We start from the raw sequence: 17547 nt of genomic DNA on the forward strand, positions 1-17547 counted from the left end.
GATTTAACCACACCAGCTCTCTTCCTGTTCCCTCTACCTAGAAAATCATCATTCTACCTGGTCTTTCTAATTCTCCGTCTAGCCATCATCTTCTTATAACTCAAATTTCAGCTTAAATGTTACTTTTGTAAAAAGGCCTTCTGTTCACTACCCAATCTAAAGTATACAACGGTGTGGAGAAAAAAAACCCTCATTCACTGCTGGTGGGAATGTAAACTGATACAACCACTATGGAAAACAGCGTAGAAGCTACTCAAAAATGTAAGAATATAGTTGCCATATGACCCAGTGACCCCCTCTTTTGGATAACTTTACCCTAAAATTTTGAAAACATTTCTTTGCAAAGATACATGCATTCCTATGTTCATTGTGGCATTCTTCACTGTGATTGGTTAAAGAAGATATGGTCCATGTATATAGTGGACTATACTATTCAACCATAAGAAAAGATGAAATACTGCCATTTGTGACAGCATGAATTGGTCTTGAGAATATCATGCTAAGCAAAACAAGTCAGACAGGAAAAGCTAAGAACCATATGAGTTCACTCATGTGGGATATAAAACTGGAAGCAACAAATGAACAAACAAGAAAAACAACCAACAAAAACTCATAGACACACAACAGTACCGAAAAAAGGGTGGGGATAATAAAGGGTAAAGGGGGTCAAATAGATGGTGAGAGGAGATTTGACTTTGGGTGGTGGGCACACAATGCAATATACAGATGATGTATCATAGGACTGTGTACTTAAAAACAATATAATTTTATTAACCAATGTCACCACAATAAATTTAATTTAAAAAATAAATAAATAGATCAAGTAGACAACTGGTCACTCCCAGTTTTCTATTTTAATTCTTTGCATGATACTTATCACTACATGACATTTTTCTTGATGTTTTTTAATCACATGCGCTCCACTGATTATAAGTGCCACACAAGCAGAAACCTCATCTGTGTATTCACCTCTGGATGCTCAGCTCCTAAAACAGTTTTTTCCCATAGTAGGTACTCATTAAATATTTGATGAATGATATCTGACTTACAGAATAAATGAATGAGCAGATCCTTTCTGAGATGAGGTTTTCACAAAGGACAAGGTTAGGCAAGTTGAAATGGCAAGGGAGAAAAGACAGACTAATTCTGAGAAGGAAATCTAGAAGTAGAGTAAATATTTCTATTATAAAATGAAGTAAGGGTCTGGACTTCGGCCTGACTTGTGGTGGAGCAGCAGATAAAGCGTTGACCTGGAATGCTAAAGTCACCAGTTCAAAACCCCAAGCTTGCCCGGTCAAGGCACATATGAGAAGCAACTACTACAAGTTGATGTTTCCCGCTCCTCCCCCCCTTTTCTCTCTCTCTCTCAAATCAATAAATAAATCTTTTTAAAAAGAGTCTGGACTCTGAAAACAGCCTAGAATATATCCTCTGCTCCTTCCCCGTTATGTGAATAGAGACATTCTACTCCCCTCTCTGAGCTTGCCTCCTCACTATAAGATGAGGTAATAATTACTACTTCATTGAGTTGTTGTAAAAGATAAATAAGAAAAAAATATATATAAAATGCTTAGCATAGATCATAGTAATTACTCAACATTACCAATGACAATAGTGGAGGTGATGGTGATACCTAAGTCAACCCTGCTACTAATGATTAAATTGGCAAAATCGACAGCTGTTGAGTCTACCTAATTTTTTTTTCAAGCATTTCAATTGTTCCTTTTCTCCAAAAATAGAATAAGCATAAGACCTAGATCCAAATGAGCTTGGGGTTCTGGCTCTGGTTCTGCCCCTAACTAGCTGGATGACCTTGACAAGTCACCAACTTCCCAGACCTAAAGTTAATTTGTCATCAGTTCTGTCTAAGCCAAAGGCAGAAGGTGCAGGAAACAGTCTTCAAAGAGGTAGAGGTACTAGTAATACATAGAGTCATGGAGGCAAAGAGACAGGTAGGCAGACAATCACTCCATTCCATTCCACAGCACAAACATGAATATCTAAACACCTTAAAATAAGGTTTGCCGCATTGTGCTTCTCAGAACCTCGCAGATTACACCAGACTGTAGTCTCACGAAGGCAAGAACATTGGCTGATTTATTCTCTCCTGGAGGACCATTGGCCAGCACAGTACCAAAAACACACCATCACACTATGTGCTTACCACATGCTTGCTGAATGAAGGAACAAATATATTCAGGAAAAGCTGGGTTAAACAATGTCAAACTGGTTTCTTGTGTACATTTCTGAGCCTTTAATATGTGAATAGACTCTGTGAATCATATAGAATGCAGCATGTCCCAACCTTATTTGTTCAGAGAACTCTGTTTCCCTTGATCCTTACTAACATTTCCCAGAGTTGTAGTATTCTATAAAACAGTTTGAGAAACATCTTAAGCTTACATGATTTAAGTCATTTGTACCATCATGAAATAAAGTTATCTTACTCTTTATGCATAAGGTAATTAAAAGGCTAACTAATTTGATTCATATCTACTATACAGCTGTTTTCTCCCCATATCCTACACCTTCAAATCTCCCAGCGCCAGCCAGGGCCTCAACCTCTCTATCCCCTAAGCAGCAGGTGTCTTGCTTGGTTTCTCCACTCTGCTCCCTGCCCCCTTACAACAGTAAGCTCTGAAAATCTTCACACTTCTTCTTCCACAACCCTTTCTCTTTACATCTGTAGTCTTATGATGAACTTTCTTAAACTCCTTTAATTATTCCTCTTCTCCCTTTACAGTCAATCCAACCAAGTTTCGATCCTATCATTTACAATAAAATCCCGCCTCTGAAAACTTTTCAAAGTACTTCTCTTCTCCTTTTTATAATAAAGTTTGTTCCTTCTTTTGCATTCTCCACATTGAACCCTCCTTAGGATTATTCCTTAATTTTAAGTAAATATAATCATGTCATCTCCCATCTGGGTTCCCTCTTCCCTTCCTACCACTTATTTCCAAGTGCTCAAGCCAGTAAACACTGGACATTTTCATATTCCCATGCCTCTGCTTGAGTTGTTCTCTTTGCCTAGAAGAGCATCTGTTGAAATCCTATTCATCAATCAATAAACAACTAAAGTACCACAACGAAAAACTGATAATTGATGCTTCTCATCTCTCTCCGTTCCTGTCTGTCCCTATCTATTCCTCTGTCTGACGCTCTCTCTGTAAAAAAAAAAAAAATGTTAGTCAGATAGATGCAGAGATGACCCAGAGTTGGGAGAGAAGACTAGGAATTGGTGAGTCTCTCAGGGACACTAACCAAGAGGTTGTTGGCAAAAGGAGAGACCAGGAGGGTGTTTGCATGAGTGGCTTGAACTCAAAAGGAGAAAGGGTTTTTGCGTGACCTCTGGGCAGCACAGGAAAGCCAGGGGAAGGTCACAGCAGAGAGAGCTGCAAAGAAGGGAGTGTTCTCATTCTGTGAGGAGGCTGGGGTGTGGGAGAGCTGATTCACAATGGAACAATGCCCTGAGAGGGCCCCCAGAAAGATTTGGAAGGAAGCCAGTAAAAGGATGGAAGTTCAGAATCATAAGGGAGTTGAGAGCACATAAGACAGCTGATCAGAAAGGCCGGGAGCCAAGGCAACCGGGGAAAAGAGGCAAAGCCTTGGCCAGAGCTGGCTGAGATCCGACATGGTGTCAGAGGTCAGACGAGCGAGGCGTTCAACAGTTTGTGATCAGCATTCAAAAGTAGGTTGATGAGTAACTTTTCCAATGTCTATGAAGAACAAATTTCTCTAATGCTCATGGCACAATTCTTATCCTTGTGTGTGGGCTGTGCCCTGGTGGTAAGGATCCAGGGAGTGGTGTGGAGGGCTTGGGTGTGGTATCTCCTTCTACTAGGGCAGGGCTCACAGATCTAAAAGAGAGGAAGCAAGTCAAACATGAGCAAGTTTTAAGGGATCCAAGGCCTCCAGGCACAGTGCAGACAAGAGCAGAAACCATGGCCCAAGAAGGAGTGGGCTCACCCAAAAGTAGAGACAGAGACTGACAATGTGCAATCCAAGAGAAAAAGTAGTCATCTCCTGTAAAGTCTGTATACTAGGCAGGCTCTTCCCATTGCCAATAATTGACTGAGGCAGACAACAACAAAAAGAATGTATCGGCTCACATAACAGAGAAGTCCCGGAATGCTTGAGGCACATCTGAATCCTGGGGTGCAAATGATGTTGTCTGTGCTCTCACCACCACTCACTGCTACCTCCCACTGCGTGCCGGCCTCGTTCATTCTCTCCTACTTCAAACAGCTTCCTCCATGTAGCAGGGAAAGATGGTCACCAGGAGCTCCAGGTGACATCACTCTAGCAGAGAAAAAACAAAAAACAAAACCCAGAGGAAAAGAATGCCTCTTTTCCTACACTGAGCAGAAAAGGAGGCTGACTGAGTGAGCATGGGTCCCGTGCTCACCTCAGAACCAGTCACTTGGTCAAAGCATTTCTCAGATGGACCAAAGCGCAGCCATCTGGCCTCCCTGGGGTTGGTGACACCCCACCCAAACCACATGAACTGGGATGGAAAAGGTACCCAAAGGAAGGAGTCTGGGCAAATAATAAATCCATTCTAGCGTGGTCACTTGTCCATCAGGTTCCAGATACCAAAGGAGAAGCCTAGTCCTGCGAGTTAAAGTAAAGAAGTGCTTTGAAGTCAGAGATAACTGGTTTTAAATGTCAACTTTGACATTTAATGGTTGTGTGACTTCAAGTAAATTACTTAATTTCTCAGTGCCTCAGTTTCTTTATAAAATGGGGATAATAGTACCTATGTCCTAGAGATGGACAAAAAGATTAAATGAAATGATGCACATAAAATTGCTAGGCACAGTGCTTGACACAAAGTGATCAATAAGTGGTAGCTGTTATTAGTAATAGCAATTATGACAATTATTTTATTTAGAACAAAGGATGAGCTGTGATGGTGAAAGAGAGTCATGTCAGCATTTGGATAAATCAGCCCTGGGTTGAGTTTCATGAACCCTTTGAGTAATACGAAGGTTCATGTACATCCTCATGCCTCCTGACCATCCAGAGTACAATCCTAACAAAAATTTTTATTTTAAAAATGTGTAAGGCAACATTTAAAAATGGCAAATGTATGTTCTCCTTGTTTCTATAAATTGGTTATTCAACAAACATGATTTTAAGTTAATAAAATTGGAACTGGAACTAATTTCATTTTTTGAAAAAAAACTCACTCCCGGGGGTCAGCGAGCATGAAAAATATTCACAACTCAAAGGGTTAAGGGCAACTGAGGACACAATACAGGGGCCTGAGTGAACACTGAAATACAAATTTAAATCAATAAGTGTGTTAAGCACATATTGTGTGCCAGGACTAGGGATACAATTATGAATAAGACATATGGCTCCAAGGTGAACTACCATGAACAGTGATTATAGCTTTGTGACATTTATTTAGGGTGGGGGGGGATGTTGACTGAAGCTGCTCCAACCACAGCTGTGGACACTGGGAACGTGCTCAGTGTACAAGAGAGCAATGCCTAGGAACGCTAGGAGGGATGAGAAGGGCTACAATCACACACCCTCTAAAACAGGGTTCCCCAAACTATGGCCCGCGGGCCGCATGCGGCCCCCTGAGGCCATTTATCTGGCCCCCGCCCCACTTCCGGAAGAGGCACCTCTTTCATTGGTGGTCAGTGAGAGGAGCATAGTTCCCATTGAAATACTGGTCAGTTTGTTGATTTAAATTTACTTGTTCTTTATTTTAAATGTTGTATTTGTTCCCGTTTTGTTTTTTTACTTTAAAATAAGATATGTGCAGTGTGCAGAGGGATTTGTTCATAATTTTTTTTTATAGTCTGGCCCTCTAACGGTCTGAGGGACAGTGAACTGGCCCCCTGTGTAAAAAGTTTGGGGACCCCTGCTCTAAAAACAACAACAAAAAGGCTTTGCATGAATTAAAATAAAGTTTTTAAAGGAAGACCTTTAAACACTTTACTTCCACCTGGGTCAGGTAGCTCAGTTGGTTGGAGCACCCTCCTAATATACCAGAGTTGTGGGTCAGGGCACACACAGAAATCAACCAGTGGATGCATGAATGGGTGGAACAATGAGTTGACATTTCTCCCTCTCTCTCTCTTTCTCTCTCTCTCTCTCTCCCTTCTTCTCTCTCTCTAAATTCAATCAATAAATAACATTTTTTTAAAAAAACAACTTTACTTCCATCTTCCAAAAAACAGTAACAATAAATAAACAAATCTACTAGATATACAATGTGAATGACATCCGAGAGTTTTTCAGTGTATAACTTGCACAATGAAACACGGTAGCCCTCGGAAAATGAGATTGGAAAAGTTAGGAGTAGTGATGGAGTATCTGGAAGTCCCTGGGCCTTCTAAAACAAAGAACTTTCTTTTTTTCCAATTGTGAGAGAAAGTTTATTTAGAAAATCACAGAGGTTAAAAAAAAAAAAGGGCACTGGCTGGGCTGTGTGGGCTCAGGAAACAAGTTTCAGAGGCAAAAGAAAGGTCCTTAGAGCTTAAGAGAACCAACACAGAGGAACATACCTGCGGGAAGTAGAGGGGAAGGCACTGGGGTGCTCCGGCGGGAGAGAGTGCCCCTTGGGAAAGAAAGAGTAGGGAGAACAGGGTGTGCTCAAGAGGGAGCATGCCAACAGAGAGTAGCTTTGCTGTAGAGTTGCACTGGTCAGTATGGTATCCACTCACCATAAATGGCTCCTGAGCACTTGGAAAGTGGCTAGAGCAACTGAGGAACTAAATTTTTAAATTTTATTTCATTTCAATTTAAAATGTAAAACTGAAAATATTCTTCCATTAACCACAAGTTTATTGGATGGCAGGACTACATTTTATTCACTGCCTTGTGTATGATATTATGTTGAATTGCACTGTATTGTACTGCTGATAGGCCAAGTTGTTTGTGATAGCTCATTAGTAATTTTTATATGACTATATAAAATTATATTTTCACATATTGGGTTACACACTATTAAAATTAATTTTACCTGTTGCATTTTGCCTTTTTTTTTAAGTGAGAGAGAAAGATAGAGAGAGAGAGAGACAGACAGACAGAAAAAGAGAGATGAGAAGCATCAATTCTTCATTGCAGTGCCTTAGCTGTTCACTGATTGCTTTCTCATATGTTTCTTGACTGGGGGGCTACAGCAGAGCAAGTGACCCCTTGCTCAAGCCAGTGACCTTGGACTCAAGCCAGCAACCTTGGGCTCCAAGCCAGGGACCTTTGGGCTCAAGCCAGTGATCATGGGATCATGTCTATGATCCCATGCTCAAGCCAGCAACCTCGGGGTTTCAAACCTGGGTCCTCAGCATCCCAGGCCAATGCTCTATCCACTGCACTACTGCCTAGTCAGGCTGCATTTTGCCTTTTTAATATGGCTATTAGACATTTTTAAATTATATTTCTGATTCACAAAATATGTCTATTTAACAGTGTTGCTATGAAGATATCTTAGATCATGAAGGTTAAGAGGCTTGGAGTGATACCCAGAGGAACAGTTGCTTTTTTCTTTGAAGCAGACCTTAATACTCCCTACTAGGTTATCCAATTCTGTTTACCAGGAGGGAAAATAAAAGAGAGGACAGGAGTGTAGCTCATTCTGTACAACTCAGTAGGACTCTAAGAGTACCATCTGGAAACCAAGTGTGCTCCTCTGGACTTGGCTCCACTACTTGGCCAAATCTCCCTGAAACTCCCTGTGCTTCAGGCTTTTCCATGGAGCCTCGCACATCTTCTGTGCTCCATGAACATTAACTACTGAGGGGAGTGGGGCATGATTGGGGAATAAGGATGATGCAAATGAATGGTCTCCCTGTATCACTAGGCTTGATATATGAGATATCGATAGGCCTGGTATATGAGAGCACACCCTGTCTACATGTCTATGGTCAGTATTTATCTCTCTAGACCAAAGAGTTGCATGAGGGTATTTTACGCAATCTTCTATGCCACTGATAAATGCATTTGCATTTCTCTAAGTCCATTATATCTTCAAGTACATTGATGAAACTATTGCAGATGCTGAAGCATCATGACAATGTGGTAAAATGTCATTTCTGAATTATTAGTTAGGTTTTTTTGTTGTTGCTCTAAGTCATACCTATGGTGAGCGTCTTCAGTTAGGAGTTTACAATAATATCGGAGTCTCTTTCTTGAGTAAAAACCTGGATGCCCATCTGCATGTACAGATGGACTCCTTTTCCCTACATGCCTTCTTCATCACTCCCCTGCCATTGTGCACGGACTTGAAATCAGCAGTTTGGCTTCTTAGTGTCTAATAGGGTCATACTGACAGTAAATTTGGAGTTTATACCTCTACTCCCTTTTACATGGTTTATTTTTTTAAAAAATGAGAAAAAGACTAGTTTACTCACACTTACATCCTGAAAAATGTACATCCCTGCCTAACCTTTGTCTGCCTTTGTCCCCTCCCTATATCTGATTTGTAAAAACCTTTCTGCCAACCCTTCACTGACTCAATGTAGGTAACAGCCTTTGTGGTGTGTCTTTTCCAAATCACTTTGAAAATCAGTTTATCCCTAGCTTCCATAATTACTTAATGCTCTTTAAACACTCTAGTAAATCTGTCAAGCGTGGTTTCCCCTTACAAAGTTGTAGCCTTCCCTCCAAAAGCTTCTATGTGCTTAAACACTGTGAAATCTGTTTTCCTAACACAGACCCACTCACACAGAATTTATTTTCAACTCCACTGTTCCACAAAGTCCAGGAAATTTTTCATAAATACTACCTTTAATTTACCCTCAGATTCTTAACAAGCTATCATCCTCGACGAGGTTCACTTTTCTCTTCTATAAAATGGGTGTAATATAGATACCTTTTGCCAAATAGAGCAAGCCATCTCATTATTCACGAGTGTGTATAAAACACTCTGAGAAAGGCTCAAAGTCCTTTACAAGCATTAGGCCATGAGTCTTTCCGGAGCGAACTGTTAATTATGTGTCATTATGCTTTGTTTAATAGATGGATAACCTAAGGCATGGGAACACAATACCAGTGAGTAGCTGACTTAGAAATCTATCCCAGACTCCAAACATTAGACATAAATATTACTGGGGAAATCTACACAGAAATTCACTCTACTCTAATTCTTTACCAAGAAACTATTAATACAGAATTCCCTGGTGTTGCTGTTTGCCCTGCCCCTCGCACTTCCTCATGCCGCCCAGGAATAGGGAAATGGAGGGAAGGGCTGGAGTTCCCTACAAAACTGTAATGCCCTCACCCCTGCTTACAGGAAGGTTCATGGACCTTAGACCAGGTACTGGGGTCAAATACAGTTTCACAGATAATATAACAATCTCTCCACCTTTTGTTAATGATCCCTGGACACTTTTCTTACCAAGCATCCACCAAAATGAAATGCAACTCTAGAAATTATAAACAAGACTGTAGGTCCTGGCTGGTTAGCTCTGTTGGTTAGAGCATCATCCTGAAACATTAATGTTCAATCCCCCATCAGAGCACTTATGGGAAGCAAGCAATGAATGCACAACTAAGTGAAACAACAAATGAATGCTTCCCTATCTCTATCTCTCCTCTCTTATTCTCTCTCTCTCCCTTCCTCTCTCTGTCTCTTAAAATAATTTTTCAATAAAAAAAATAGAATGCAGCCTCTGCAAATGAACCTGTCAGGGCCCCCTGGCACATACAAGAAAGCAATCAATGAGAAACTAAGTGCCGCAATGAAGAATTGGTGCTTTTCATCTCCCTCCTTTCTGGTCTGTCTGTCCTTATCTGTCCCTCTCTCTGACTCTCTCTGTCTCTGTCACAAAAAAAGAAAAATATTTTTTTAGTGCAATGATTCTAAACTTATGTCCTTACACAAAACAGATATTGTTGACCTAAAAGGTCAAAAAAGAAGATAATAGAAACTTTATATCATTTTTATAGTTAGTGCACTTCTTCAAATTATTATTTTCTGTCCTTGTGACAATGAGCAACAGAAGCTAGAAATTCTTAATCCCAGAGTGGTATTTTGAAATATACCCTAAGAAGAAATAAACGCCGAAAAGGGAAAAAAAAAAAAGGTTTGGCTACACTACTTACTAAAAGAGGGGGGAGGAGGTGGGCACAGCCCTGAATGTCCAACAATTAGAAAGTAGTTCAAACACCACTGCATCAATATGACAGACTACCCACCTAGCTCTTAGAAATAATTATTCCTGCAAGAAAATGCCTATATGAAATAATGTTACCTAAAGAACATAATGCCTGAACTCATAACCTCCTAGTGTAATGGATATATATACCATAATCTGGAGTAGCATGAACAGTTGTACACAATGCTTCTCACGTTCATTCTTTTTTAGAAAGTTGCTAAAGATTTTTGAAAATGCAAATGATGACAGAGATGACTGACGGGGGAGGGGGGGGATTCAATAAGATTCCCTCTAGAATGGTTTTAGTGTCATTTTAATTTCTTCTATGTAAGCTTCCATACTGTTTACATTTTTTACAGTAAACATATAAAACTCTATAGAACAACAATGTTTTAGTGATGGAAGGGCGAGTCCAAAGAGCTCCCTGAGAACTGAGACTCTCAGTGGCATCCAGATCTCTCCCCAGTCTAGGGATGTCAAGAGGATGTGTCACCAGCTGCTGAGCCCAAAATACCTTTTCCAGCTACAACTCTAGAACCTATGGCCTGACCAGGTGGTGGCGCAGTGGATAGAGCGTCGGACTGGGATGCGGAAGGACCCAGGTTCGAGACCCCAAGGTCGCCAGCTTGAGCGTGGGCTCATCTGGCTTGAGCAAAGAGCTCACCAGCTTGGACCCAAGGTCGCTGGCTCCAGCAGGGGGTTACTCGGTCTGCTGAAGGCCCGCGGTCAAGGCACATGTGAGAAAGCAATCAATGAACAACTAAGAAGTCGCAACGCGCAACGAGAAACTGATGATTGATGCTTCTCATCTCTCTCCGTTCCTGTCTGTCTGTCCCTGTCTATCTCTGCCTCTAAAAAAAATAATAATAATAAAATAAATTTAAAAATAAATAAATAAAATAGAACCTATGAGTAAGAATTCTTTAGTCTGACCAGGTGGTGGCACAGTGGATAGATAGTCGGACTGAGACGCGGAGGGGTCACTCAGTCTGCTGTAGCCCCCAGTCAAAGCATATATGAGAAAGCAGTCAATAAGAAACTAAGGTGCTGCAATGAAGAATTGATGCTTCTCATCTCTCTCCCTTCCTGTCTGTCTGTCCCTGTCTGTCCCTCTCTCTGACTCTCTCTCTCTCTCTCTCTCTCTCTCTGTCACACACACACACACACACACACACACACAAAGAATTCTTTAGTGCAATGATTCTAGAACTGGTTTAAATATGTGGCAATTTATCCAGTTGACAATTTTAAAAAAAATTTTTAAAGCATCATATCTATATTTACATATCTAACAACATGCATAACTCAGGTAAATTGTATTTCTGTTTCTTTGCATGGTTAAAGAATCAAGCATTTTACCTCACCTGTGGTGGCGCAGTGGATAAACCTGGAACACTGAGGTCACCAGTCCAAAACCCTGGGCTTGCCTGGTCAAGGCACATATGAGAGTTGCTGCTTCCTGTTCCTTCCCCATTTTATCAGTCTCTCTCTCTCTCTCTCTCTCCCCCTTTCTCCCCCTTCTCTCTAAAAATGAAAAAATAAAATCTAAAAAGAATCAAGCATTTTTATCACTCAAAACAAAAGAATAAAAAAGAAAGCCAACTGCCTTTGAGGAAACAAAAATAATCCCAATAGTGAAAACTAACTTTACTGCATGCTTAAATTATATTTGCAGAAAAATAAACTCTGAAATCACTCCTTTGTAGGGAAAGAAAGTCAAAATCTCATTTTGGGGGTCATCATGTGAAAAACCCACAAGTGGTGGTTGAAATATAATATTGGGGGATATATGAGGGCATGGGAGTTCCTAAGGAAATAGTAACCAATAGACGTGTTAGAACTCTACTCAGGATAAAAAGGAGTCTGACTCTTTTCTTTTATATCAGGCTAGACCTTCACAAAACTTAAAGATAAAAGGAACAGGATATATTTGACAGGGATTTTATATTATGACTATCTCATACAGTATATGACAATTTAAAGTCTGTCAATTTGATACAAGGTAGCTAAGCATTTTAAAAGCTTTTTTTTTTTTCTAATCTGCTGGTTACAATAAGATTTCCCTGTGTTCCTCTAATGCACTTTTCTTTTTTTTTCTTTCCTTTTCTTTTTTTTTTCTTTTTTTTTAAGGTTTTATTTATTCATTTTAGAGAAGGGGGGGAGGAGCAGGAAGCATCAACTCCCATATGTGCTTTGACTAGGCAAGCCCAGGGTTTTGAACCAGCGACCTCAGCGTTCCAGGTCGACGCTTTATCCACTGCGCCACCACAGGTCAGGCCCATTTTAAAAGCTTTTAAGCTTAAACAATAAATGATATATAGCCCCAAAAGGAAATACACACACACATACACACACACACACACACACACATACACACACACACACATATCTGAAATCCAAAGAGGTCTTCCTCCTTTAGAAACATAAAACTCACCAGACTAGACAACCTAATCAACACAAACTCTCTTCTGTCCTCCAAAAGCCACTCATCTTAGCCATAAAAACCAAGAGAATCACAACACTATGCTAAGAAGAAATATATCGACGCAGAAATATAATGATAATAGTATATGTCACCCTTTCAAGAATGTTTTCAATGAGAAATATGTCTAAATAATTAGAAACAATATATTTGGAGAATTTTAAGTTGAATGCTCTATGCTTCAATCTACACAGACAAAGTGAAGTGAAAGTCCAATCAAAATTTGAAGAATTTAGGCTATTGGGTACAACTTGAATAATTATGATCAAATATCTTTTTTTTTTCTTAACTGCCAAGGGTCCACAATTATCTGAATTATCTGGAGAATTCATTCAGTGTGTTAAGTATTTATCAAGCTCTATGCTCTTCCCTAGGTGAACAATCACAAAAAGAACTTACATGAAGCATTTAGCACATTAGGGCAAAACTACACTACGTGGAAAGAGAGGTTGCAATGGTTTTATTTTGAAAAGGAAGGCTGCCTGTGGAAGCACAGAAGAAAGAAGGCACACTACAGGTATTCATGCTGGCTAAGCTATCATTTATAATGGTACCTGGTGGGTTCCAGCTGAGGATGTGTTTTCTAACCATCTCATCCTTCACTGTCATCCTCCAGAGAGCAAGGCACTACTGCACCTGCTGCACTATAGAACAATTTCCAGTATTGGTGTTTTCTGTATTCCCAACGCATAGCCACCACCATGGGAGTAGAGTAGAGCTTTGCCTTTTCTTTACAGATAAGGTAGTTTGGGAACAACGCTTTTCTCAATTCAGTGGAAGCTGACTGGTTATCATTCCTCTGTGTGTAAGCATAAAGTCATGTTAATGTTATCAAGCTTCTGGAATAGAAAGCTGGAAGGTCACCGTGCCTTAGGGAAGCCTGAGGAACAACTCAACTGGTAAAACAGGGTTGGGAAAGTTGAGATGACCCACAAGGCGAGGGTAGTCAATCTTCTCTGCTCAGCCCAGCCAGAAACAGGAACTTGGTGCACATTCCAAGAAGGGTATGAGCTCTGAAGCAGGAAGAGAGGATGTTGCTGGTGGTAAGGCAACTGTGTGATAAACTGGTCTCCAGAAGGAAACAATGATAACCTCCATTGAAACCACATGGCCACCAATGACACCAGGCTCACCTTTAAGATAAAAATATTAGACTTACAGAAGCTGAACTTCATTGAGAGGTAAGAGTCAGAGGCCAAGGTGACAGAATGAGTCCTCCTAGACAAATGAATTTGAGAAATAGAAACAAGGGCTCTATGACCAGTAAACTATATAGTATACTATCTAACCTAGGGCTAGAGAGAGGCTTTCCTATGACAACTGTGATCATTTGGTAATGGATGCTTAGAATGGTAAGGACTCTGAGGTCCAAACTGGGCTCAGAATAGTCAGAAAACATTTATTAGTAAAGGCAGGGAAAATGGCAGCACAGTGCCATGGCCAAACCATTCTACTCTCTCAGAAGAGGTTAGTCGAGAAATCTATATTCTCCTAAACAAAAGACAATGTAATTTTCTACACCACAGTACATGTGGTCATCTGAGCTCTGATTACTGAGCAGTCAAATGTGCTGGGAAAGATGATGATTATAATCCAATCCAAGGAAAGACTAGTTGAGCTGAGCAGAGACACATCAAGGCCAGGTGGACAAATTTGGAGATGGAGGCAAGAACTAAGACCCCCTCCTCTGGGCTTCTTTACAACAAGCTAGTCTCATGGCATAATCACATGGTTCAGGGTAATTTTAAAATTGCCAGTGACCATGGGCCAATCTCACTCTTAATAGACTTGAATGCCCAATTCATGACCCTAATCCAACCAAGGCAGGTAGTCCCCCAAAAGGCTACTCCAGGTTCAACTTCAGTTACTCCACTTTGCCTGTGTAGTCTGGATAAAAGGAGAGCATAGTAAGCTCTGTGAAATGAGTGACACTGTTGTCAACAGTAGTTTACTTAGCATCCACACGGAACCCAGCACCAGACTTGAGGGTTAACACTCCTGTCAATCATGTGGACCAAGTCTCCTTGCCTTGTCCATTAAGGTCATTCTCCCTAAGGCAATGACCTTAGGGAGTGGCAATGAGGGAGTGGGTTGGGGTAGATGACAAGGAGCTAGAAGAGCTGGGGAGGAGGGGTTGGAGACACCAACACCTGTCAACCTGGAGGAACCTGTAGACAGAGGTGTGCTTAGAGGCCTAAGGCCCAGGCTCCCAGCACTCTGGATACCCAGAGGAAGGCAGGAGACCAACAATTCCTTCCCAAGCATAAACATGGCCCAACACTGCCCACATCCCCTCCAACCACCCTGTCAAGAGCCAACTTCAGGGAGCATAAGTCGCCATTCTCTCAGCTTTACTATAATTTTTTAAAACACGGCCCCTGCCCTGAGTAACTAGCAGCTGAAAATACCTGATGATTATCTTGATCTTGATACAGAATAAGTAGGTAAACATCAGGTTGGAAGTGCTAGAGCATACATTAATATTCTATATTCCTTCATATATGGGAAGATGTGAAAATTTTAGTTCAAAGACCAACGTGGGGCTAACTAGAGCACAGCACTGATTTGCCCTGTACAGTTCCACAAACCACGGTGCACACACATCCTTGGGAGAAGAATCAAGATCATTAACATAAACACACTGCAGTAAGCATCATGAGTTGGCAAGAGTAGTAATGTATTGAGCAGCTTAGCTGGAGTATGGAGTAGTAGTGTCTTCACTAAACAATGAAAATGTAACTAAATTTAAAAAATACTTTCAAATACATAATGAGAAAATTACACACACTTTTCTGCATATAAATCCTAACATTCCATACTACCTGTGATTCTTGCAGACTAAGGAGCTACCAGTGCAACAAACTGGGAAACACACTGATTTGTCAGGGTTGTTTTTTCCTTCCCTGCTCTTTAGGGGAGAATTATCTGGAAGAGAGTCAATTCTCAGAATTTCCGAAATGGAAAAATGGGCAATCACTGGAAAAATACAGGGTATATGCTCATTTTGGATAACCTTCAAACCCACTTAACCACCCTATTGTCTCAAGTTCACATTGAGATCGACCCTTCTAATCAAATATGCCAACTTCCAACGAATGAGCATAGATGAGTGTTTCCAAACTAGAGTTTGGGATCTGAGAAAAAGTGCACACTCCTGGGTCAAGGCCCTAGTTTTTTCGATACCTGCATTCACCGAACTCTCTTTTTAAGATTCAAATGGAATTTCCCAGATTGTTTTAAAAAAGAAAAAAGTGAGCTTGGTGGGGTGAGGCTCGGACACGTGCGGCTGTGGAATGTCTCCGTGGATTCTGCCAACTTTCAATCAAGCCTGCGCTGCCGCCCAAGCAGAGAGGAGGAATCTGTCTGCCGCGCAGCTGGAAGGTGAACCCAGAGCTGAACTTGCCCCAGAGCGGCCGCGGCCCCGCGACCCAAAGGGAAAGGGGCCGGTGCTCCTCGGAGAGGCCGGTGCTGGAGCCCAGGAGGTGGAGAGGCGGCCGCTGCCCGGACCGCGCCGGTACGCGCACCTGTCTCTTCTTCCCGGACGGAAAAGGACCGAGTCCCTAACTGGGGTGACGCGCTCGCCGCGGGGCGGAGGAGAGAAAATCCTTCCTCGTTCCACGAGGCTTAGTCCCTGATCAGTCCCTGAACATGTGGATGCCACCTCTCACCGCACCCACTCCGGTCCCCACTTTTCCCCGTCCGAAGTGCCGCAGTCCCCAGGGCACCCCTGCGGACCCCAGCACCCTTACCTGGCTGGAGCGCATCGGCAGTGCACAGTCTGAAAGAGTGTGAAGTCTGGCCGCGTCACGGAGTCCGGAGCTCGGCGCTCGCCAGCCCCGCCCCCGATCGCCCCGCCCCGCCCCTCCTCCGAGAGCCCCGCCCCCGATCGCCCCGCCCCGCCCCTCCTCCGAGAGCCCCGCCCCCGATCGCCCCGCCCCACCGTCCTCCGAGAGCCCCACCCCCTCTCACTACTGCGAGCGGAGTCCGGTTTTCCGCCCTTCCACGGTTTACCCAGATTACAGGCCTAAACCGGTCAGCGCAGCGCCCCGGGTCCCGCACCCCTGCGGAAGTTTCGGGAAAGTCTCAGGAGCGTCCCTTGGGTTCCTGGACGCGACGCGGGGCCTCCCTAGTCTGGGAGTTCCTACCCTAGGAGAACCACCCCGCGAGGGCTCGGACATTGCTGGCGTGGAAGAACCTCGAGCAGTGCCACCTGTGGGTGACAGGGGACTCTGTCTGAATTAGGGACCGCACCTCTTCCGCTAAGCGGTGGGGAGCCAGGCAGATGACACAGTGCCATGGAACGAACCAACGACTTTTACCCAAAAAGTGAACCTTTTTTCACTGTCAAACCTGAGTAAGGTGACCAATCGTCCTCCTTTAGGGAGGACAGTCCTTTTGTAAGTTCTGTCCTACCTTGAAAAGTGTCCTCCCACATGTCCTCCTTTTTGATATTGGAAGACTCATCTGTAAATGTCTGTATTCGATTGATGCAATAGATCCATTGCGTGTGATGTGATGTATTTGTACCTAAATGATTACTTTTTTCTTACACTAATTATTAAAAATTAATAGGCATGTAAACATAATTATAATATAAAATATTACAAATGTTTTTATTATGCATTTATGATATTATAGTGTATTATTGTTGCAGTGAATAAAATGTTTCTTTTATTTACGATATTGTTTTCTTCAACTTATTTTTGTCCTTTTCATTGTATAAAAAAGTCACCCATAAAAATGAGATTCAGAGACACGGACAAGAATGTGATGGAAAGGAGGGGGGAGGAGGGGGGGGGGAGGGGAGGGGCACAAAGAAAACCAGATAGAAGGTGGCGGAAGACAATTTGACTTTGGGTGAGGGATATGCAGCATAATCAAATGTCAAAATAATCTGGAGATGTTTTCTCTCAACATATGTACCCTGATTTATCAATGTCACTGCATTAAATT

The 17547-nt window shown here is 42.0% G+C and overlaps 1 protein-coding gene across 3 annotated transcripts in view; it reads right to left on the reverse strand.

Moving 5' to 3' along the window:
- TEC (tec protein tyrosine kinase) overlaps positions 1 to 16433 on the reverse strand; it is a 139018-nt gene extending 122585 nt beyond the window's left edge. Inside the window, exons 1-2 of one of the 3 annotated variants that reach the window (XM_066384404.1) lie at positions 16344 to 16418; positions 4110 to 4299 (exon numbers count right to left, since the gene is read on the reverse strand). In XM_066384404.1, coding sequence (XP_066240501.1) covers positions 4110 to 4226 — 117 coding nt within the window. In that variant the 5' untranslated portion in view covers positions 4227 to 4299; positions 16344 to 16418. Of the gene's footprint in view, positions 1 to 4109; positions 4305 to 16343 lie in introns of those variants that run through there. The other 2 variants (XM_066384405.1, XM_066384406.1) reach the window with 2 other exon arrangements.
- Between the last annotated feature and the right edge of the window lie 1114 nt (positions 16434 to 17547).

The sequence above is a fragment of the Saccopteryx leptura genome, chromosome 5, assembly GCF_036850995.1.
Source record: "Saccopteryx leptura isolate mSacLep1 chromosome 5, mSacLep1_pri_phased_curated, whole genome shotgun sequence".
NCBI classification, from domain to species: Eukaryota; Metazoa; Chordata; class Mammalia; order Chiroptera; family Emballonuridae; genus Saccopteryx; species Saccopteryx leptura.